This window comes from Lissotriton vulgaris, unplaced genomic scaffold (genome assembly GCF_964263255.1).
Source record: "Lissotriton vulgaris unplaced genomic scaffold, aLisVul1.2 SCAFFOLD_415, whole genome shotgun sequence".
Lineage (NCBI taxonomy): Eukaryota > Metazoa > Chordata > Amphibia > Caudata > Salamandridae > Lissotriton > Lissotriton vulgaris.
The window spans coordinates 213,414-238,447 of NW_028248207.1; the positions used below are offsets into that span (position 1 = coordinate 213,414).

Sequence of the window (25,034 nt, forward strand, 5' to 3'; positions counted from 1 at the left end):
TTATTAGGTTTCACCTATTATCATTCGCTTGCGAATGTAATAGGCGAAAATTCAAATGCTCCATCGACTCGTCAAACCACTGAGGTTTTCTCACAGTGCATGTGAGTCATGTGACCACAAAAGCGGGTCACGTGACCACACAAGCACGCGCATCTCCCTAATCCGCCTGCCACACTTCTCCTCCCCTCGCTCCATATTGACAATGCCAATAACGATATATAAATATAAAATGTCATTTACAAAACCAATAGCTCCAACTTTCCAAATGCGAAACCTATTGGCAACGCCAGTGCTTGTTATTCTGTGTAGCTGTCACTATGTGCTTTCATAACAGTCTCGACAATTCTGTGTTTAACCTTTGAATCAGTTATTCAAATAGCTCACATAGGTGACCTCGAAGCTTTGGCCCTTCCTGAATTCTTAAATCCTCTTTGTAAAGTGACATGTTTAAAGGAAAGGGATACCACCTCTCACTGACAACGTTGTTCTGAAGTGATAGATGGCCATTGATCTGCGTGATGTTGGAAATCATATAAACTAGACCATCCTTCACATGTTATCACACTTGAACAGCTGCATTCATCTCCACAATGGCTACTTGACGCACATTTATTGGATGATGCAGTATCCATTCCTGAGTCACTGTAATAAATCATTGTCCAAAATGGTTGGAGCGCTGTGACACAAGACAGTACTATTACTTTGCTACCCAGGATCAGGTGTTTTGCACCTTCTACTCCCTTGCCATGGCCTTGCTGCTGCGTAGTGCAAATTCTTCAAGAGTCAGCTGCTCGAGCAGGTCTGACAAATCTCAAATGACACCAGCAGGCTTGGGTCCTCCTGACATCATGAGCTAGCACCAGGTTCCGGTACCCTGCTTCAACTTATCATCAGAATGTGAAATGGAGACGCTCCAGAAATAAGAAAAAACTTCTATTGAATTCATGCATAGTTTTAATAAAAAATTTAATTACAGGAGCCAAGAACTGGCAGTGGTACATTTACAAAAATACAAATACATTCACTCTTGAGCCATTCACAATTTCCACCAATGGATCTCCAGGAGACACTCAATCTCCGTCCCAAACATACATAGATGCCAAACTTGGAGCCATCATGCACACCTGCCCAGGGCATGAGGCAATAAACCAACAAACAAAGTGAACATGAAAATGTGCAAGCAGAACAAAACAAAATAATTACCTAAAAGAATATACTCTGATAGGACCCTCTGGACATCAACCCCGTCACATTCCCTACAAATCCACTCACAATCCTATACACCATAGGTCGTCAGCACATTTCCTTTAAACTCCTCTGTCAGAGAGCACTAATGTAGTTCACACTCCACTAGCAGCAGTGAACTGGATACAATATATAGGGTCAATGCAGTTTTGCAGAATGGCCAGACTCGTACTCAAAAAAGTTTCAACTTGCCATATATGTACGACATTATCACAAGTCTTTCAGAACCAAAAAGAATACATTGTTCACAAACATGACCAAGCAATTTTTGATTCTTAAAAGGTGAGATGATTTTTTTGAAAGAGACTTGGGGACCAACTGAATAGGGAGTCTACAAATATGGAACACCTACGAAAGTTGGCAAGGCTTTTGAGCAGACATTCTGTTTTATCTGATGACAAGAATATTTAAAATACAACTCCTTAACGAATTATAATTGTCAGTCTAGATCATTAAAAGATTACTTCAATTTGGAAGGCACGGGAATCTCCATCAATTGGTGGGTGAAGTCTAGTATGGACACTGGAGAAAACGATATATGATGCTAAGGGATCGCCACAAAAATATTTATAAGATATGGGGCAAATGGTCTCATTATAGAGGAATCAAGAAAATCTGAAATAGTGAACAATTTAAATATGCATTGGTATGACCATAACTACCATCTACATGAATGCAATACCTATACCTACTGACAACGTAACGCTCGATAATCATGACCTTAATAGGATGTTTAAATATCCTGAAAGAAATGCTGGACAGATATCAAATTTTTCTGTTAAAAATTGTTTTTACTTTTACTAAATGCCAAACAAAAAGTGTTGTTAGAAAAAGAAGGCTTTATTGTTTGGTCACGGAAAATTGTCAACTATGAGGTACATATTAGATGCCACTGCGTTCTGGTTTTCATATATTCACTACCTAATAGGATTCCTTTGAGATATGTGAATGACTATGGTTATACTTTATTTCATCTATTGCAGCAGACAATTGAGCACCCCCAAAAAAGTGAAGTTCTTATACCTGCTATATTTTTGTTCCTGTTTTTTGGACTCAAGTACCCAATACCTTCTTACTTGTTGTTATGATTTGAAACCATAATGTAAATAAAATCTTCCTAAACTATATTGACACCAACCTGCTAACTTGTGGACATGACATAGGCTTAGGCCCATTTTCAATATTGCGGATATCAGTGAATAGTCCAAAACTGGTATATAAGTAAAGAAAAGTTTCAAGAACAAAGATGCTTTTCATTTTATTTTTTAATATAATTTTTTTTATTGGATTTTTTCCCCATTTTATGCAAGGAATACATACAACGTTTTAAACAATGCAGATAAAGAATCATCTTGGAGATACAAAAAAAAAAGACAAAAGGTTCGGGATGAAGCAGCTGTACAAAAAATCACATAAAGCAGCAATCAGATCTCCTCAACATGATACAAGATGCTTTTCAAATGATAATTGAAATGGATTACACTTACCAGTGCTTTCTTATCTATCTTCTCCTTCTCAAAGATGCTACTCAACTCTGACAACTCCAGATGCTGGAGAACTTCTTGTAGGGTAAGTGTGTTGTCCAGATCCTTGGCATCTGGGTCCAGGAACTGAGAAAGGATCACAGAGCAGGTCTACAATCATGTTCAACATGTACTTTATTTTTATTAATAAAACACAGAGAAAATAATGCATACATATATCATAAACATCCACAAAATACTTCATAATAAATCTAACCCATTATTTCCATAGGATGAGCTTCACACTATAAAGAATTAAAACAAATATACAAATTCAGCATGCTTCTCTGGTATCTGTTTCCTAAAATACTTAAAAAGGCAATACAATTAATAAGCTAAAGAATAAGAATAACGTTCATTCCCACTGAAATTCCACCACGTTCTCTGAGGGCAATTTTTAATTATTCTGATACCAAATTCTAACATTCAGGCAATTTGTTCAGGGACACAGCTTCATTTGAATACTATATATGGGAATCAGCATTTGGTTTGTTGAGACTTGCATACTGAGTGAGGGAGTGGGGCACTGTATCATGCCTCTGCATGCCTCTAAAAGATAATGTCCATATCTACATTTCATACATTCTCTGAAGAACTCAAAAGACAGGACATTTGAGTCTTGTCTAGTGTAGAACTGGACATGCATCCAAGCACATTTATTTTGTCTTTAATGCTATCAAGGCATACTCCTGTACCTTGATTTTAATTATTTAACACAATATTATGCTCATTTTTACTTTGACTCAAACCATTCTCCTAGGCAAACTAAGTTTCCAACAGCCTCAACATAATTGCAGAAAAGTGGGTTATTTGTCTACAAAAGGAGTGTAAGTGGTTGCATCTTTTTCAGAGCAAAATAGAAATGTAACAGGCCTAACTAACTGATTTACAATTCACAAAGCAGTATCTTCAACTACAACCTCTACAACCTTATTAGTTTGTCATTGATTTGACCGCCTAACCGCTCTCACATCACTTCTTCAGTCTTAGCAAATTATCACTTTAAGTTATGGAACGCAACTGAAGCAGGGTACATGAGGACTGCTATGATCTTTGCCTTGTAGGCCCTTCTCAATAATGTGTGCAACTATTATTGTACCAAGTCATTCAATTCACATTTACTCCTGTAAATTTCACTTTGGCTAACAACCACAGGACATTTTTAAAATATTACAATTGATGTCAAACTATTCATAGATTACCTGAATTGAATTTTGCTCCATATTTTAATCTAGTCTTAATAAAACAATGGTCCAAAATCTAACAATTAATTCTATTAGCAGAGATTACATTGCTGTTAGTAAGCCAAAACTCTCACTTTTTTAAAACAATTTTATGATACAGTCTTATGATGATTGTTATGTTATATGCTGTTTTATACCGCGCTCAATTACTACCGGAGTATCCTGGCGCGAATAGACCGCTGGGGAACCCGTCCTGGCTTTCCCTGTGAGATGGTCCCTACTGGGTATCTACAAGGTGAAACCAGGCATCCCCGGCGTATGTGGGGGGCCATTGTGGAGATGAGGCAAGCTAATGCCCAGAGTTGCAGAGTGTGAGCCCTGGTTAGAGTAGGCACCGAGGTGAGAATTATCGAGTCCGCTGACCCTGGTGCACGACCCTGCCGCGTCGGGAATTGAACCTTGGTCCCCGGCCGTCCTCTGCTCCCAGGTCTGTCGCCTCTAGCCAGTGAGCCACACCACTCCACTGTACAATGCTATGTTTGAAAATAATAGCAATATAGGAATCTGCTGCAGATGGAGAAAAAGAACATGATAGTGGAGAAAGAAAAAATGCACACAGTTCTTCACCCTTCAGGGAACTCAAACTTACAAAATGAAAAGGAAGGAGGAGAGGGCATAACCTTGTTTAATGCCATTTACCATTGTGATCTTTCTGGCTAGTCTGTTCACTCTACTTTTGCGCATGCTTCCTCACCCCTGTAATAGATTCTACAGTCAGCCCATAACAGTCATTGGTGACTCATCATTTGGCAAGGCACTGTTGTGTTGTACTGTCAAAAGAAACAGTAGCAATGTTAGACGGACCGGGAGGGTCGGCCGAGGATAAGGGGAGAGGTCTCCGGGGAGAGCCGTCTCCAGCGATCGTACAGACAAGTAACTTCCCCCCCACAGACGGACACCACACAAGGTTAAAGTTCAACGAGACTTTATAGGCAATTCTTTAAGTTTACGATGGAATGGTACAAGGAGGTCTGGACTCAGGGGTCCCCTCGATTCTAGTCTCTGGTTTGGGAAAAGGGTAGCGGGACAGTCTTGTTACCAAAAAGATGAAAATAGCTCTCAATCCTCGAGCTCGGCGTTCTAGATGATCGGGCCGCGGCGGAGCCAGCAGGTCCCGAGATGGACGAAGGAAACGACGGTCCGCGGCGGAGCCTGCAGGTCCCGATGAAGATGATGGTTACAAACGGTCCGCGGCCACGCCAGCAGGTCCCGACGACGATGAAGGAGATGAAGGTTACGAAGGTTGCGGCAGCACCAGCAGGCCAGACGATGGTGCACAAGACAGAGCTACGGCAGCGCCAGTAGTCCGTCAAGGATGAGTTCTTCTTTGCGTCTCTCGACTCCAAGATACAACTGCCTTCCTGCTCTGGAGCTGCCCCAGTTATAGGGCTGGTGTGCTTTGATGTCCGGACCCTCGCACTTGGAGGTCGGGAGGTCCGGGATGAGGGAGTCCAGACACCCAGCAGGGGGGTGGAGCCGGCGCCCGGGGAGGCGATGGGCGAGCGGCACTTGGCGGGGGAGAGCCATCGACACCTCTTTCTCCCATTGACTTGCCAAGTAGCCCGCTCACCTCCTGGGTGGATGGTGGTGCCGGGATGTCTGAGGCCGGGCCAGGCCCAGGGTTGAGGTCGATCGGGGGCCAGGCGGCCTCGTGGTGGAGGGTCCAAGATGGCGCCCCAGGATGGGCGCGAGGGCCGGCAGTGGATCGGACCCACGAGGTTGACATGCTCGAGGGCAGGGGTCCCTGAGGGGACAGAGGACGTGCAATGGTGGTGTGTGGTACTTGTGGGCCTGGACTCGGGCCTGGTTGGGCCGGGGGAAAGCGGCCCTTCATGTGGCCTGTCCAACATGCGTCCCCCCCAGCTGAAGGCGGGGAGAGTTACCCATCCTCTTGGGGACTCTCCTCGTCGAGGCGGAAGAATCGGGACAGGCCATCCGCGTTGGCGTGATCTGGCCCAGGCCGGTGTTCAACTGTGAAGTCCATACCCTGCAGGGAGATGGACCAGCGTAGTAACTTCGGGTTTTTCCCCCGCATCTGCATCAGCCACTGCAGGGGTCGGTGGTCGGTCTGCACCCGGAAGTGGGTGCCAAAAAGGTAGGGCCGGAGTTTCTTGAGGGCCCAGACTACAGCGAAGGCCTCCCTCTCTATGGTGCTCCAGCGTTGTTCCCGTGGTAGGAGTCGCCGGTTGATGAAGGCCACCGGTTGATCAAGGCCTTCGGCGTTCACTTGAGACAGGACTGCCCCAATGCCATGGTCGGAGGCATCCGTCTGGACGACGAACTCCCGGCTGTAGTCGGGGGCCTGGAGCACAGGGGCGGAACACATGGCGGCTTTCAATTGTTCAAATGCAGCTTGACACTCGGGGGTCCAGTTGACTTTCTTGGGCTGATTCTTTGACGTGAGTTCTGTGAGGGGCCCCACCATCGTACCATAGTCTTTCACGAACCTTCGGTAATAGCCCGTGAGGCCCAGGAAGGCTCGTACTTCGGTCTGGGTGATGGGGGGCTGCCAGGATTGGATGGCGGCAATTTTTAGCTGCAGAGGGGCCACCAGGCCGCTTCCCACCTGGTGCCCGAGGTAGGTTACAGACCCTTGCCCAATTTGACACTTGCTGGCCTTGATCGTGAGGCCAGCTCGCTGAAGGGCTTGCAGCACTGCTCGGAGGTGGTGGAGGTGTTCGGACCAATGGTGGCTGTATACAGCGATGTCGTCTAGGTAGGCGGCGCTGAATTCTTCGAGCCCCGCCAGGACCTGATTGACGAGCCGTTGGAATGTTGCTGGGGCATTCTTCATGCCGAAGGGCATGACTGTGAAATGGTAATGGCCATCGGGGGTGGAAAAGGCATAGCGTTCTTGCGCCCGGGGTGTGAGGCCGATTTGCCAGTAGCCCGCCGTTAGGTCGAAGATACTGAGGTAGCGGGCAGCTCCCATGCGGTCGATTAGTTCATCTGCCCGGGGGATGGGATGTGCGTCTGTTCTGGTGACCGCATTCAAGCCCCGGTAGTCGACGCAGAACCGGAGTTCTGGTGTGGTGCCGGGGGCAGCTGCTTTGGGGACCAGTACTACAGGGCTGGCCCAGGGGCTGTCTGAGGGCTCGATGACCCCGAGCGCGAGCATCTTGGCTACTTCTTCCTGGATGCAGGCCCGTACCCGATCTGGCACGCGGTAGGCCCGGTGGCGGATAGGGGGGCTATCCCCCGTGTCCACATCGTGCACACACCAGGAAGTGACACCTGGGGTGAGGGAGAACAGGCTGGCGAACTGTGACAGGAGGACTCGACACTCCTGGTGTTGCTCTCTGGTGAGGGCCTCCGAGAGTCGGACCCCATCCACGGAGCCGTCTTGCTCCCGAGTCCGTAGGAGGTCAGGGAGGGGCTCGGAGTCTTCTTCAGCCCCATTGTCTGTGGCCATCAGGAGGCTGAGTTCTGTACGCACAAAGTGGGGCTTCAGTCTGTTAGCGTGGAGGACCCGGAGGGGGTTCCGGGGCGATTCCATGTCGATGAGATAGGTGGCAGGGCCCTTGCGCTCGACTACTTTGAAGGGCCCCGTCCATTTGTCTTGCAGGGCGCATGGCTCGGTGGGGGACATCACCCATACCTGTTGGCCAGGTTCAAATTCAATGGAAGAGGCATTCCGGTCATACCACTTTTTCATGTCCTCTTGGCTGGCCTCTAGGTTAGCGAGCGGCACCACTAGTACTCGGCTGGCCCCCAGCTCTGCGATTCTTTGCCCACTGTACAGCAGATCATTGTCCCAGTAGACCCAGTGAGTTCCGGAGGTATCCCCTGCGCTTTGGGCGAGCGCTTGCTGGCGGAGTCCCTCGAGGGAGGGACAGGTCTTCTGTTCCTGGCGAAATTGCTCTTGCGTGGGCCCCCCCTCTTGAGGCCACTGGTCGAGGTTAGCGAGGTCGGAAGGTTGAGCTGGTTCGGGGGGGACGTCATGGTCGGTGGTTTCGGCTGGGGCGACCGGAGGCGGTGGCGCCGGCCATTCGGGTTCTTCTGGGCGGTGGTTGGCACGGGCGGCCATGGACCGGGTGGTGACGCACGCCCAGTCTGGGACGCCTAACATCCCCAGGTGTTCTCTTCGTTCTACGGCTGCCCACGGAGAGCTTTCAAGGTCATTCCCCAGGAGGCAGTCTACGGGGGCATCGTCTCGGACCGTTACCTTCAACATGCCGGAGACCCCTCCCCATTCGAAAGGGACGCAGGCCATCCGACACAGACTTTCTGAGTTATCGGCTGAACGTACCGGGCAGAGAATGTTCGGTAGATACTGTTCTGGGGTCACCAGGTGACAGCGGATGGCTGTTACACTGGCCCCGGTGTCACGAAGGGCTTCGGCCCGGCGTCCATTGATGCTCACCCATTGGCTGTACTTCTGGGTGTTAGCGGGTAGGGGGACCCGCGGGACCATGTCTTTCCCCCCTAAGCAGGCTAGAGCCATGGCGGCTGGCTCCCATTCTTGATGCTCTTGTTCATATTCCTCTTGTTCCTCTGTGATCTGTTCCTCCCCCAGGGCAGCAGCAGCCACCTGGCGGGGCCTTGGGCTCTGGTACTGGGGGCAGTTTGGGTCGTTCGCATAGTGGCCGACTCGTTGGCATCGATGGCACGTAACATTGGCTCGGTAACCCGGCCGCGCCGGGGTGCTGCCCCGGTTGGCCGGGGGGGTGGTGCTGGTAGCGGGGGCGACCGGGGCGTTGTCTCTTCCTCGCCCTTGGCCCCCTCCTCCCCCTCGGGGACGGTGCTGACCATTGTTGTTCCGGTTCTGTTCGTAGGACCCATTCCGGCCCACTCTGGTGATCTCCCACCGGTCAGCTTCGGCTGCGAGCTGCCGGGGATCCGTTAACTTGCTGTCGAGGAGGTGCTGGCGGAGTTCAATGAAGCAATTGTTCGACAGATGCTCCCATACCATAAGATTAAACAGTTGTTCGTAGGTTGTGACGTTGCTTCCTTTGATCCGGCCCTCGAAGGCTCGGCTAAAGTAGTTTACATAGTCCACCCAAGTTGTACCCGGGATGCGGGTGCAGTCTCGGAACCTCTGACGGTACATTTCGGGTGTGAGGCCATAGCGGGTGAGGAGTGCAGCTTTCATATGGTCATAGGAGGTCATCTGGTGGTCCGGGAGCTGTAGCAGGGCATCGCGGCCCTCATTGAGGAATCTCCCCCATAGACCGGCTCCCCAATCGCTTCTATCGATCCGGTGTGCAGTCATAGCGATTTCATAGGCCTTAAACCATTGCTGGATGTCGTCCTCTCGGAAGTATTCTCGAACGACATCCTTGGGGATGTGTACCTTTTTCTCTGTTGCCCCTGGGGAGTGGGGTTGCTCGGGCACCCCTACTCCTTTATTCTGCTTTCGTAGGTTGATCTCAGCTAGGTTCCGCTCGTGTTCGTACGCTAGTTTCTTTTCCTCGAGCTCCCTTTGTCTCTGTTTCTCCTCTCTTTCTTCTCGGAGACGCAGGTGCTCTAAGTTGATTTTTTGTTCGGCCAACTTAAGCTCAACGTCCATTTTGAGTCGGGCCATTTCCAGCTTGTGTAGTCGGGTTTTTTCTCTTTCCTGGATCTCGTCTTGCGAGAGACCCGTTCTTTGCTCTTCAGGGGCCGTGGTGGTTTTTGCTGCGGTGCTCTGATCGGGGGTTCCGGCGGCCCCGGTTTCTGCCCAAGACTCTAGGGCATGCTTAAAATCGTCTTTGGTACTTAGTCCGGTGGTAGCGATACCTAGTTCGATGCAGAATTGTTTTAGTTCACGATGGCTGTACTCATCCAATTTCTCCATCTGGAACTTCTCGGTTGATCCGCTTTCTTTAGTTGTCATTGTGATTTCGTCGTGGGGTGAGCTACTCTCTGTACGTTTATGCGGTGATTCGGATCGCGCCGCTGGCCACCAATGTTAGACGGACCGGGAGGGTCGGCCGAGGATAAGGGGAGAGGTCTCCGGGGAGAGCCGTCTCCAGCGATCGTACAGACAAGTAACTTCCCCCCCACAGACGGACACCACACAAGGTTAAAGTTCAACGAGACTTTATAGGCAATTCTTTAAGTTTACGATGGAATGGTACAAGGAGGTCTGGACTCAGGGGTCCCCTCGATTCTAGTCTCTGGTTTGGGAAAAGGGTAGCGGGACAGTCTTGTTACCAAAAAGATGAAAATAGCTCTCAATCCTCGAGCTCGGCGTTCTAGATGATCGGGCCGCGGCGGAGCCAGCAGGTCCCGAGATGGACGAAGGAAACGACGGTCCGCGGCGGAGCCTGCAGGTCCCGATGAAGATGATGGTTACAAACGGTCCGCGGCCACGCCAGCAGGTCCCGACGACGATGAAGGAGATGAAGGTTACGAAGGTTGCGGCAGCACCAGCAGGCCAGATGATGGTGCACAAGACAGAGCTACGGCAGCGCCAGTAGTCCGTCAAGGATGAGTTCTTCTTTGCGTCTCTCGACTCCAAGATACAACTGCCTTCCTGCTCTGGAGCTGCCCCAGTTATAGGGCTGGTGTGCTTTGATGTCCGGACCCTCGCACTTGGAGGTCGGGAGGTCCGGGATGAGGGAGTCCAGACACCCAGCAGGGGGGTGGAGCCGGCGCCCGGGGAGGCGATGGGCGAGCGGCACTTGGCGGGAGAGAGCCATCGACACCTCTTTCTCCCATTGACTTGCCAAGTAGCCCGCTCACCTCCTGGGTGGATGGTGGTGCCGGGATGTCTGAGGCCGGGCCAGGCCCAGGGTTGAGGTCGATCGGGGGCCAGGCGGCCTCGTGGTGGAGGGTCCAAGATGGCGCCCCAGGATGGGCGCGAGGGCCGGCAGTGGATCGGACCCACGAGGTTGACATGCTCGAGGGCAGGGGTCCCTGAGGGGACAGAGGACGTGCAATGGTGGTGTGTGGTACTTGTGGGCCTGGACTCGGGCCTGGTTGGGCCGGGGGAGAGCGGCCCTTCATGTGGCCTGTCCAACAAGCAACATAAAATAAAAAAAATAAGGGGTACAATTCGTTTTATACCACAATTAAATCTGTATTACATTGTCCTTTGTTCAATAGGAAATATTGTTTTTCCAAACATGTTGTTTGATCCTTTCTGCTTCACAGATGCTGTAGCTGTTTAGAATTTCAAGTTTTCTGGCCAGGTATTGCTAGACAAGTAGCCGGACAACTTTTCAAACAGCATCAAATATCTGAATGGAATGTATTATTTTTAAAAGAATTCCTACAAATTTTATGTAAGAAATTCTATAAAAAAGTATGCGTATATTTTAAGACCTCGTTATTATTTAAATGGATCACAAAATGAAACACCTTAATTTCTTATTTGTGCCATATTTTTTGGCATTAGTAACCCTTCCTTTTTCTCATCGCTTCAACTTGATATAATACATGCATTTCATTAGAGGTTTGCCACTTTCATTATCGTCCATAACTAAGGATTTAAAAATATCTTTAGGAGCCATCTGTATGCTTATGTATCCTTTACTGTTCAACATCTACTGGGAAGCATTTGTCCAGATAAAATACCCCAAAATCATTATACAGAATCCGGCATTGTAGAGGTGGCTAAGAGAAATGAAGATTTCAGTGTACAAATTGAGTGCTAGGACATGTCAGGAAAATCGATGAGCCCGTGTTTTGCATAGGTATCGGTATGTGCTGCCCTGCAAAGATACTTAATTCAATTATTTATTCATATTTGTAATTTGCAAAAACATATGTTCAACTAAAACCTGAAACCCCATGGAAAGCAAATTGAAAACACTTCTCTTCAGAAGCCTGAGAGGAAACGGACTCATGTGAGTTTTACTGACACTAGCACTCACTTTGGAGGCATCGCTCTTCCTCGTCCTCCACAATCCAAACCTATGCCAAATCTTCTGATATTTGGTATCTAACCTGGGTTCATCTTCTATTTGTAATTGGCTCACTGTGGTAGACTATCTTTTTAGAGGCTCTGAACACCTTTTTCTACGCACAGGCATAGAATAAATCCAAGATGTTGGTGAATAAAACATCACTGTCTTTCAAATTCAAGCCTTAGAGCACACAGCCAAGAAATATAATTATAACAATCCTAATAAAAAATAAAACTAGCCCACTGGCCAAAGGAGCAATCAAATGTTTCAACGATTGGAGTGGGGATATTAGACCTCTACCTTGTACTTATCAACTGGTCATTAAATGGGTTTTGTGCAAGAGTGTTTCTTGTACGTTGATTTGTCTCACGTTGTCTTTTTTCAAGCAAAAGTTTACAACAACAGATTTAATACAGAAATCTGCTTTCTGCCAGCTCAAAGGAGGGTGGGGCTATGAACTTCAAGTAAGTGTAAACATTGCTTAAATATGAAGATAACGTTAACCTATTAGACAGAGTTAAAAATATATAAAAAAGTCAAAAGGCCATTGTGGGACATGATCCTTTGGTATGTCTTTCAATGTGCGAAAGCTTTATCAATAAAGTGATGGTGGTGTTCCTCATCCATGATATTCTAAAGGGTGTACAATCCCCCAGCAATTACGCTTTACAATCTACCTGTCTAAACTGCATACAATGGAATAAAAATGATCTGTGACTATGGGATGTATAATGGCATTTACACAGCGCAGGCCTAGCCAAAAAGCAGCAAGTACTTGAATGTGTCCCGCCTACTTCATGTAAGCTCTGTATTTTGTCTTACACTTTGTTACCAAATGAACTATTAGACACATACATCTGCTGCAAGTTCAATCACAACTGCAAAGGCATTTTTGCAAAAACAAAGAGACTTGAAGATATGTTAAACTGCCTGTTTTGGGCCATAGAGTGTCTCTACCCACTTGAGACCCTCTATAAAGCTTCCTTGTGGGATTTTCTCTTCAAACAGAGAACTCTCACTGTACCTTTTGGATTGCATACGGTTACAAAATCGCCACTGATAAATAAAGGCAGAAATGTGGCTTATTAGAAGTCTGTGCTTATGACCATGGCTGTCTTGAGCTCCAAGGCATTATTTTGATCAGCCTTGAATCCTACCTTCATGTGCCTGCTTTATTTCAGGTTTTTCATGTGCCTCATCCTGCTGGAGGTTAAAGAGTGTGTGTGTGAGGGAATCTGACCCTGTATTCGTTTTTTGGGGTGTCAGGAAAGTTGCAGTGTGGAACTTTCCCATTTTTTTTGTTTTCTGTCCATCATATACAGTCTCCATAAAGGCAGGCTGAAACCGATATCCAAGTCAATACAAAAGGTGGCAGCTACTCTTCAAAGTATAGCTGACCCTGTGGAAGTCTTTGCAAAGCCTAGTAGAGTGGGAAACAGAACGAATGGTATGCCATTAACACAACACCCGCTAGTTCTTACTATTGGGTGAATTGTCATTGCTTTAGCATCTACAGGGTAAGTTCTTACAGCATATTTAGTGTAATATATTTGATTTGCTTTTTATCTGAACGTTGGTTGTTTAATTTTAATATAGTTTAAATTTTGCACCAGGTGTGTACGTTTCTAAAACAGCTGTCAGCCCAGAAAAGCACTGTGATCAGATTACATCTCCTGTAATCTGGTTTAATTAGACACTTATTAACTACATTTTCTTGCATGATGATCACCTGACAATTCCGGCTCCTACTTATGCAATTCTGATTTTCCTGAAGAGAGTCATATTTCCTTTTCAGGTATTCATTATTCAATTCATTATTCAATATTTTAGGGAGCTGTTGGTTGAGACCCTGTCTGAGAAATTTAATGTATAATCTTTGAAGGAAGCACTCAAGCTCTGGAAGAAGGTGGAATTTCCTTAAATACAATTTTGAAATGCAAATTTTATTTTTATAACATGAATTTGTGCTAACCTCTATCAATTAGCACTGTTAACTCAGTCACTAAATACATTTGCGTATCCATTAGTACTAACTGCGGTTTGAAGCAGTATGGATGCGGATGTACGTGTTGGTCACAATTGAGTCTTTCTTTAAGTGTTTTGATATTTATCTTGTGTATGTGTTTCATGGATATTATATTCAGAAATAAACATAAATGAAACTAAATAAATGATAAAATTCAACACTTTTCCTTTCTTCCGACTTATCTAAAGCTGCCCCAGCTGCCACGGTTTCTGAAAAATTAAGATCAAATTACCTTTGTCTTGTCGTCGTCATGCTTTGAAGGATCTTTTTGGTTTGTTAAGAGATCAAACAAAATTAATGAACCTATGAAATAAGACAAAAATATTGGTTAAGTTAGCTTGCAAGGGGCGGCATGGATTTTAAGGAGAATAGGCATTCCGCAATGTGCCCCAGCAGTATATAATCCTGCATCTCCGTCACTTAAGCACAACAAGTAAAATAATATATATGTCTTTCATTGTAGGAATTGACTCATACAAAGAAAAACAGCATACTTACTTCGCAACCAATGCTTAATAAACTACACTTGCTCGCTTCTTAATACAGGATGCTACCTTACCTTTTCCCTCCTGAGGCGGAAGCCGGGAGGTCTTCTCTCTATTCTTTGGCATTTTTAGCGTGTGTGTTTGACTTTCGTGCTTGTCAAATATATTTTATTACTCTGCAGCCTAGGATCGTGCTTGTGTTCTAAAGTGTGCCGCTGCCCTGCCTTAGACTTCCCAGCGCTTGTAAGCGCTTCGCCTGCTCCCTCACCCTTGTTTGGGGTTTTAGACCGCCCTCGGCTGAGTGTTGACGCCGAGGGCTGGGATCGCATTTCGCCCGCCATCTTGGGGGTAGGACTCTCCGCCCTCGCGCTCTAGTAGCGCTATAAAAGGGAATACTGACACTTTACAGGTGATTAACAACTGCTACCTTACCTTTTCCCTCCTGAGGCGGAAGCCGGGAGGTCTTCTCTCTATTCTTTGGCATTTTTAGCGTGTGTGTTTAACTTTCGTGCTTGTCAAATATATTTTATTACTCTGCAGCCTAGGATCGCGCTTGTGTTCTAAAGCGTGCCGCTGCCCTGCCTTAGACTTCCCAGCGCTTGTAAGCGCTTCGCCTGCTCCCTCACCCTTGTTTGGGGTTTTAGACCGCCCTCGGCTGAGTGTTGACGCCGAGGGCTGGGATCGCATTTCGCCCGCCATCTTGGGGGTAGGACTCTCCGCCCTCGCGCTCTAGTAGCGCTATAAAAGGGAATACTGACACTTTACAGGTGATTAACAACTGCTACGTTACCTTTTCCCTCCTGAGGCGGAAGCCGGGAGGTCTTCTCTCTATTCTTTGGCATTTTTAGCGTGTGTGTTTGACTTTCGTGCTTGTCAAATATATTTTATTACTCTGCAGCCTAGGATCGCGCTTGTGTTCTAAAGCGTGCCGCTGCCCTGCCTTAGACTTCCCAGCGCTTGTAAGCGCTTCGCCTGCTCCCTCACCCTTGTTTGGGGTTTTAGACCGCCCTCGGCTGAGTGTTGACGCCGAGGGCTGGGATCGCATTTCGCCCGCCATCTTGGGGGTAGGACTCTCCGCCCTCACGCTCTAGTAGCGCTATAAAAGGGAATACTGACACTTTACAGGTGATTAACAACTGCTACCTTACCTTTTCCCTCCTGAGGCGGAAGCCGGGAGGTCTTCTCTCTATTCTTTGGCATTTTTAGCGTGTGTGTTTGACTTTCGTGCTTGTCAAATATATTTTATTACTCTGCAGCCTAGGATCGCGCTTGTGTTCTAAAGCGTGCCGCTGCCCTGCCTTAGACTTCCCAGCGCTTGTAAGCGCTTCGCCTGCTCCCTCACCCTTGTTTGGGGTTTTAGACCGCCCTCGGCTGAGTGTTGACGCCGAGGGCTGGGATCGCATTTCGCCCGCCATCTTGGGGGTAGGACTCTCCGCCCTCGTGCTCTAGTAGCGCTATAAAAGGGAATACTGACACTTTACAGGTGATTAACAACTGCTACCTTACCTTTTCCCTCCTGAGGCAGAAGCCGGGAGGTCTTCTCTCTATTCTTTGGCATTTTTAGCGTGTGTGTTTGACTTTCGTGCTTGTCAAATATATTTTATTACTCTGCAGCCTAGGATCGCGCTTGTGTTCTAAAGCGTGCCGCTGCCCTGCCTTAGACTTCCCAGAGCTTGTAAGCGCTTCGCCTGCTCCCTCACCCTTGTTTGGGGTTTTAGACCGCCCTCGGCTGAGTGTTGACGCCGAGGGCTGGGATCGCATTTCGCCTGCCATCTTGGGGGTAGGACTCTCCGCCCTCGCGCTCTAGTAGCGCTATAAAAAGCTCCTCCCTCCCTCCACGCAGCGGACGCGTACTGCGGACGCGCCGGATCTGCGCCGGAGTCGTGCCAGAGTCCTGCCCGTCTGCGCACGTCAGCGTCCCGGAGGCGTTCGGCGTGACAGGTACTTCTGGCCATTATGCTTTCCTACTCCGCTCAGGAGCTCTACTCCCTGCGTGCCGGGGATGCGGCCTGTCACTCAGTATTTCCTGGCCGATATAGGGGTAAACATAAGTGCCCTGTTTGTAAATGGCATCCTACCTGCAACCTCCTTTCCACCCGCCCTATTAAGGACTGTAGCATTAAACATCTCTGCCTACTCCTTAATACGAGGTCGCTGCATAGACATACTCAGGAGATCTTTGATCTCCTCTCTACGACCAGTCCAACTTGTCTGATGCTCACTGAGACTTGGCTCAACGAGTCCTCCCATCCGGACATAATGGCAGCCATTCCCTCTGACTATATCATCCATCGACAAGATAGAGACAAGGGAAGAGGGGGAGGAGTCGCCCTAGTTGTGAAAAAATCTTTCTCGTGCACGGTTACGCACACAGACACCATCGCAGGGGCCGACTCTCTCGCCTTTACCCTCTCCCTATCGCCCCAGCAAGCGGTGAAGGGTCTTGTCGTTTACAGACCCCCGGGCCCTGTGGGATCGTTCTTTGATGATCTCCAGCAGGCTTTGTCTGCTCTTGTTTTAAGATCTGAGCAGTGTCTATTGGCTGGAGACTTTAACTTCCACATGGATGATCATCAAGACCAAGATGCTATCAAGTTGTTGGATATTACATCTACCCTGGGCCTTTCCCCCTATCTTTTCGGCCCGACCCATGACAAAGGTCATACGCTTGACCAGGTCTTTTCCACTTCACCTATCATGGCTGTTACACTCCTGCCGGTATTATGGTCTGACCATTGTCTCGTTCATTTCGAAATATCAGCCACTGTGAAACCAACGGTCAGTGCTACGAGACTACAGGGCAGCAGCCACAGGGCGTTCCATCGGGTGACACCAGATCTGTTAGCTCAGGCTCAGGTGGACCATCCTCTGTCCTACACGGGTGATCTGGATAATGACCTAGAGAGTCTGCAATCCTGGCTCCTAGCTAGATTAAATGAGCTTGCCCCATTACAGCCACCTAGATCTGCTACCCAACGGATCTCGGCCCCTTGGTTTACGGAGGAATTGGCCCATTCCCGTAGACAATGTAAAGTCGCTGAATGGGCATGGAGAGCCCATTATGATACTGAGGCTAAACAGATCTATAAATCCATGATGAAATCCTATCATGATTTAATTCTTCAGGGCAAGAAATGCTACTTTGCCAAAAGAATTGAGGAAGCGGCTAACTCCTGCAAGGAGATTTTCTCAATTGTTCGAGAATTTACCACCCCGCGTTCATCCTCAGCTCAGGACGCCCCGGCGGAGACCTGGGCCAACACCATTGCAAATTTTTTCACCACCAAAATTAGGCAAATACAGGACTCTTTTCCTCCTAGACCAATAGATGACCCTTTGGCTCCGCCGATCGAGACAGCTCCTCTGTCAACTTCTAAACTTTCCGCCCCTTACGGTATCCGCATCCTTAGCTCTGATGAGGAACCTTAAATCGGGCTCACCACGCGATCCTTGTCCAGCAAAATTTCTAGCGAGAATGGCAGATGTTGTCAACTCCTTAGCCAATCCCATTCTTAACCTCTCCCTGAGTCAGGGAGCTTTGCCTCAATCTTGGAAACAGGCTATGGTTATTCCTCTCATTAAGAAGCCCAACCTGGACCCAGAAGTGCCATCCAATTACAGGCCGATCTCGCTCCTTCCAGCACTTACCAAAATCTTAGAGAAACACGTTCATAGCGCGCTCTCCAACTTCCTGGAGTCGAACGAGCTACTCCATGAGTCCCAATCGGGCTTCCGTTCGAACCTAAGCACCAAGACGGCGCTCCTGGAAGTCTCTGAGATTGTGAAGGAGGTGCTGGACACCGGAGGCAGGGTGATATTAGTTATGTTAGACCTGTCGGCGGCGTTCGACACCGTCCCCCATGAGGATCTCCTCATTAGGCTACATGACATCGGTCTAGGGGGGACGGTGCTCAACTGGTTTCGTTCCTTCTTAGCCAACCGCCGACAGACGGTCTGGGTCCCATCTGGATCTGCCGAAATGCCGCCATTGGGAGTTGGAGTCCCTCAGGGCTCAGTATTGAGCCCTACTCTATTTAACATCCTCATGACCCCTCTGGCGACATTGGCGGAGTCCTATGGGGCCCGGATCGTCTCTTATGCTGACGACACCCAGCTTCTGTTCACCTGCCGCAAGAGCGAAGATTTCGATGGAGAAAGTATCCGGGAGTGCCTTGGGGCTGTTTTTAATTGGTTCCAACTTAACAGCCTCAAGTGCAACTCGGACAAATCCGAGATACTCTTTTTCGGATGCCCATCGGAACCGGATTGGCATGGCTGGTGGCCCGCTGACATGTTCCCCCCAGCTCAGTCATCTAAATGGGCTAAGAACCTGGGAGTCAAAATTGACAATGAGCTCTCGCTCAAATCCCAGGTGGCCACTCTTACTGGAACGTGTTTCGGGATCCTCAGGATGCTTCGAAAGTTCTTTCCTCTGCTTTCCGAGGAACATCGGAGGATAACTGTCCAGGCACTTATAGGATCCAGATTGGATTATGCAAATGCTCTGTATCTGGGTCTGCCAGAATATCTCTTACAGCGTATGCAGGTGACCCAGAACGCTGCAGCACGAGCGATTTTTGGCCTGCATCGCCGTACTAGTGCCTCAAACCTACTTCTATCCCTCCATTGGCTTCCTATACAGAAGAGGATAATGTTTAAGGCTATGACCTTAGCCCATAAAGCCCTGCATGCCAATGGTGCAAAATACCTCCAGAAGAGGCTGGACTTTTACCGGCCTGCACGATCCTTAAGATCGGAGTCATTGGCTCTGGCGGTGGTGCCACGTATAAAAAGGGCCCGACTGGGCGGTCGGTCCTTCAGATTCCTTGCCCCCCAGCTATGGAACTCCCTACCGCTGTCCCTGCGGGCCACATCTAATCTGCTTGCCTTTAGGAAGGGTCTAAAGACTTGGCTGCTCTCTGGTTAGTGTGCCTCTCCTTTTTTGGCTTCTGTCTTTTTTACTGTTATGTTTTCCAGTCTTTTTCAGGTCTGGAGCACAAAGCGCCGGGACACTCCTTTGGAGTAGCCGTTGCGCTATAAAAGTCCCATATAACATAACATAACATAACATAAAGTAACGTTGATCCTCCTAATCTACTTGTTTCCCTCAGATTCACATTTTCCCTCTTGCTGCAAGGATCAGAAATGATGTCCATATGTGGCTGTTCTCTAATCCAGCTGCAAGCCAATCGTCATTATCTAGGAGCAATAGGATTCAGGAAAAAGTGTTTGAAGAGGAAATCTTGTCAAAGTATGAAGCTCAGAGACTGTGCAGCAATGGTGAAGAGGATGGACCAGCGGAGCCTACAGAAGCTTCATACTGATCTGGTTTCCCCAGGTCCCTGCTTCTCAGTCCCTCTCCCCCCTTCCGTTGTGTATGTGGAGTCCTGTCCACGGTGTGCTCATAGCAAAAGAGTGGGGGTAGGGGGTCCTAGTCATGTTTTATTTGATGCAGTACAGTCAAGCATTGTGTACTTTGCATTTCAATGAACCTGAGGAGATCTGTATATTTTCGCCGGGGAGTCAGAAAAGAAAAAAAAAGCCCAGAAGGCTGACACATCGACATCATACCCCGAGGGCGTCTATCTGATTAGGAGGAGCCTCCTTAACTCTTCACCTATGCGGAGGAAAAAAGACAATCAACCGAATTTGGGCTTCTCTTCTGACAGATAAGTCCAATATGCACACTTAAGATGTTATTCCACAAAGAGAGAAGAGCCACAGTAGCACTTAGATGAGGAAAAGCGATCATGGAATTGAAACAAATGCCACTAGGGATACATCGGCTGGAATGAATGCATAAGGCCCACCGTCCGGTTTAAAGGGGAAATGGCCTACCGGTCTGAGCTGGACTGACCATTTGGGAGAGGGGCAAACTCCGATTAGATCAGGCTTGACAGTGCAGTTGTTGCCAGACCTTATACGAAACTCTCTCCCGCCCGCCATCGGAAGAATCCCTTCTCTGGCACATTTCTAAAGGGGGGCAAAACTTTCCCTATGGGTAAATTCCTCTCCTAAATGTTGCATCCTACCAACACAGAGACCCTGACCAACTACCGACTAGCACCGGCCATCTGAGTATCGAGCTACCTCACCAAGACTCCTGTGCCCTTATTTTGAGTAATCATAAATGCAATCTGTACATACGTGTCCTCTATCCCTTATGTATCCTGCACCCCCACCCCCTCTTCATCTTTTGTACTTTGTGATTCCATGCCTATTGTACACTTGTATGATCCCTCTAAAGCACTCTGATACCCTAACGGGTTAAGTTTGCGCTCTATAAAACACAAAAATAAAAATATCAACAGACAACGAGCTTTAAAACCACTACTAGAGAGAGGCTTTAGCAGCTCCTACATGTTGATCGCCTTAACTGCAACACTTGATGGGGCAGAAGTTGTGTGCATCTGCAGAATAAGAGTGTTTATATTACACTTTTCCCTTGTTGGAAATTGTCAAATTACTTAGGTCAGATCTGTTATTAAGAAAAGCTACAACAAAGGCAGCAGGCTTGACATATTTATTGTTAAAAACATATGTTATGCCAATGGGCTGGTTGTTATTACACTGTGCTAAAGCCTTTATAAAACAATTTTGGTACATGAACTCTCACAGATTACTGTAGCTAGCAAGCAAGCATTATGCAGCTGGTTTCTCTCTCTGACAAGCACTTCCGGTACGAGATTTGCATGGAAAAAACCCTGTTAGACCCACTTAGGGGGTGTGTATGTTGTTTTACCAGCTACAATTGTACACATAGTTGTAATTTTATGACTTTCTGTAAATGAATGCCGGAGGTAAAGGTTTCATGCAATAAACTATAAGTGAGTTGGTTATAGTGACAAGTAGATTAAAAAATATAGGCCTGATTACTTCCAAGGGAAAAGTTATGTCCTGATGGCATACTTCTCATCTGTTTATTTTGAATGTTAGGAGAACGGCCGTTGGCCCTGTGAGAAGTTGGCCTGATATATGATGCTCACTAATTCTAGTGATCACCTTGTATCAGTACAAACAACCCTTATGGTGATTGGTTGTAAGTCAACCTTATAGACCAGCTATCCTAATGGTAGCATGGACAAAGCCGTCATAGGCTAAACTCTTTTGGCATGTGAAGCCAGCTGTTTTACCACATATAATCCCTTGAATACCAAATGAAAGGACACCACACAGGTAGTTATGAAAATAAACAAGATATTTATTAACTAACATACACCTCTGAACTCTTTATGAGGTCAGAGGGCTAAGCACATGACATAATGCATTGGTAAAACAAGGTGCTGGTTCCAGAGCATGCAAAATTTTGGGGTGGAACTAACTTTTCAATTTTATTAATTGCAGAATGCCGCCTAAACGGGCAACGAAGGGCAAAGGGGCCCAAGCTAAAAAGGATGATTACTTGGCGTTGACGGAGCAGCTGGAGTTCACAAAAGAAAAGTAGTCAACTGGGCGCTAAAGACTTTAAAAGAAGGGGCAGGAACAGATGCGCAGGAAGAAACAGGGCGGGGCAAGCGAGCCCGGCGCACACCCGAAAGATTCAAAGAGGTGTCTAGAGAAAAGCGTCCCAGAACCGGGGATTCTCAAGCAGCATCCGCAGGTGAGAAAGGGGTGCTTGAGACAACAGACTTGGTTTCGATTCCAGTGCAAGACAGTAATATCCCTTCTACAGGGGCAAGTGAGGGAATCAATATACAAAATAAAGTTTCGCAGCCGGCTTTGGCACCCGTTTCAAATGCGGAGGGGCCTGTGGCACAGATAGCCGCGCCCCCAGTGGTCGCACATCCAGGCAGCGGCATAGCACAAGTGTGGGTTCAGTCTGGGGGGGGGGGGGGTTGCTCAATCCCCAGGTGTATTTGCAGCAACATCACACGGGCAAGCTCTCAATAATTACTAAGCTAGCGCAATGGTGCCTACAGCAGCTTACCCCGAGTTTCTAGGGCCAGTAGTTATGGGGCAATCCCCAAGTGTACTGACGGTGCCAACACAAGGGCAGACAGTCAACACTGCCGCAACAGTTGCAAGAACATCAGGTATCACAGCCCAAGGGCCAGGAGGGGCTGTGGTGGTGGGCCAGACGGCATTAGCTTACAGCCCACTGATTTACGGATCAGCGTCCATGGCCTTATTGCCCTCAGCAGGGATAACATGGCATGTGCCTATGGAAACCAAAGAGAAGATGTCGGAAGGAGAATATATTGATGTATTTGATCTCATTAATGCTGGGGTGGTCCCGGTAAAGCCAGGGTAGGTAAAGAAGGTGAGTACAAACAGAAGACGGTGTGGGTCGACTGGTCGATAAAGAATTGGATCACAAGTTTCTGCTATCTATGCGGCCATTATGGGCGAGAGGTACCCCGCAGTGGCACCTCAGTTGATTAACTATATTTCACTGATTCACGGGGCGGCCTCTGAGTTTCCAGGGACCGGGTGGTTGCAATATGACACTAAGTTTTGCCAAATGAAGGCGGTACACCCGGAGATAGCTTAGGACCAACGGGAAATTAATGCGTGGCATGCTGTATTTTACTCAAGTGTGCCTGTGCCAACGAATAAGACCAGTTACCCGGCTCACAATCAGTCCTTTCGGGGTGACAGGGGAGCAGGGGATCTGTTGTCTCACTTGCTGATATGTTTCTTTCTGTTCAACATTTAGTTGTTCTTCCAAGTTTGCTAAGTCGTTACATCTTCTTGAGCTTGATGCATTACTGTTTCCACCTCATTCATGGCGATTGCTGCTTCATTTTCAACAATTGGTTGTCCTAGTGGATCATGACTCAATGCAGCAGAACTTTGTCGGTCTTGAGAACTGTCTCTAGCAATCTCAGCTGCAATAGTAGCTTCTTGATCAATTTCATTGTTCAACATTTTCACATAATTTGCAAAAACAGAACATTGTATGGTATCTTTACAAGCACTGAGGGAGTCTTCAAAGCTCTGAATTTCTCCAAGTAATTCCAATTCTGAACGCCATGGTTTGAACAGTTGCAAAAGGGCTAAATAGTAAAATTCCCTTTTATCAGCAGTGTCACAACTCAGCTTTCTGTGATTGATCATATTCCCATTGTTTGTTTCACCAAACATCCATCGGACCCAATTACTGTCATATTTTCCATCATTGATGTTCTCAGTAGTAGTCCGTTTAAAAGTGTAGTTTTGCAACACTTCATAGAGACACGTGTCCTCAAGATGATGACTTCTGTTAGGGTAATATGTGTCCAACATATTCGTTTTCAAAATACCTCTACTTTCTGGATCTTTTTCTGCTAAATATTCAATTTTTGAACAGATTTCAGTACCCGATTTTGCATGCAGCAAGACCTAGACTCACCAAAATAATTCTTCTAGATTTGGAGTATAGACTTGCAGATGATAACCGATCTGAGCACTCATATGCTCCAATTTCTCATTGAGATAACATCTTCAAACTGAAACTGTATAATTTCTTACTTAGACTCTTTTCGTGAGAAATCTCTTCCCACATGTCTTTCAATTCCGTCTTTTCTGATTTTGTAATGTAGGACGTTACATATTCAGCAACAGCAATAGAATTGTCTGCAACATGCTGAATATCCATGTTAGCATTCCACATGGACAGAATAACCGGATTGTAGTCATTTACGTATTTTGACTCTTCACTTCTTCTTAAATTGTAGGTATTTTGTGGAGACTTTCTTGTGATGACATGTAGCATAGCTGACATAAAACTGTTCACTCTTCATTTGGATATTACAGGACGTGGAAATGCAAAACGACATTTGGAATAGAACTTAACCTTAGACTTGTACTTTTGTCGGCACATCAATAGCTTTGGAATCGTAACACTTGTTGTCTTAAGTTGTTTTCTTCTGTACTTTTGGGTACAGCACTTGTGGCATAGTCTTCAATAAAAGACAAACAGTATCATCTGAATCTGTTCCGAAGTTTGGGGTACCCGTCATCCATTATAGCATATGGATATGAGGAGCACCAATTGCTTGATACTCCTTTCTCCAAAAGAAATCCACAACTTCTCTAAGGGGAGGATTTTGTTTTTATTACAGATAAAAGACATTATAACTTCAAATCTATGATTAAAATATCTAACAGGATCCAAAAAGCGCAATTCTCCAGCTGTCTTGTATTCAATATTTCTATATTGGAATTTGCCTCTCAAAGAAATTCAAGTAAATCATCCCAAGCGTACGCAGCACAGCTTAGGGTAAGAAACCATGTAGGAGTTCCTAAGTTCGGTAGCATACATTTCAGTTCTCCATGACGACGTTACCAATATTCTTTAGTGCCACGCAGACATGCCATTAGATTAAACAGCGGAGATTCTAAATGATCATCCCTCTGGTGTACTTTATGCATAAAATCTTTTGCAGAAACATTTTGCAGATGTACCCCTATTTTTCAATATGTGATTGACTGCATATGAAAGTCCAGACAAGTCACTTTCAAACAAAAGATGAGATATGTATGGGATACATTGTCTAAACCTTGGATCTTCCGCACATAATCTTGTTGTTCGATATTCAGATGCAGGAGTTTGCGCAGGTCGTTCATCATATTGTCCTCCTTTTCCAATTGGAAACAACTGCGAAAAACAACGAGCATCCAAGCTCTCTACCCATACACTCATGGGACTTCTCTTTGCTTTTTTTATTTGAAACAACTCAATAGTGTTCCTCATCACT

The 25,034-nt window shown here is 47.0% G+C and overlaps 1 protein-coding gene across 3 annotated transcripts in view; it reads right to left on the minus strand.

The window, feature by feature from the left end:
- The window catches only part of DDHD2 (DDHD domain containing 2), a 589,722-nt gene that overhangs the window by 164,938 nt on the left and 399,750 nt on the right, over positions 1 to 25,034 (minus strand). For all 3 annotated transcript variants that reach the window (XM_086949921.1, XM_086949922.1, XM_086949920.1), the window contains 2 exons: positions 14,103 to 14,173; positions 2,733 to 2,855 (listed from right to left, as the gene is read on the minus strand). In XM_086949921.1, coding sequence (XP_086806047.1) covers positions 2,733 to 2,855; positions 14,103 to 14,173 — 194 coding nt within the window. The remainder of the gene's footprint in view (positions 1 to 2,732; positions 2,856 to 14,102; positions 14,174 to 25,034) is intronic.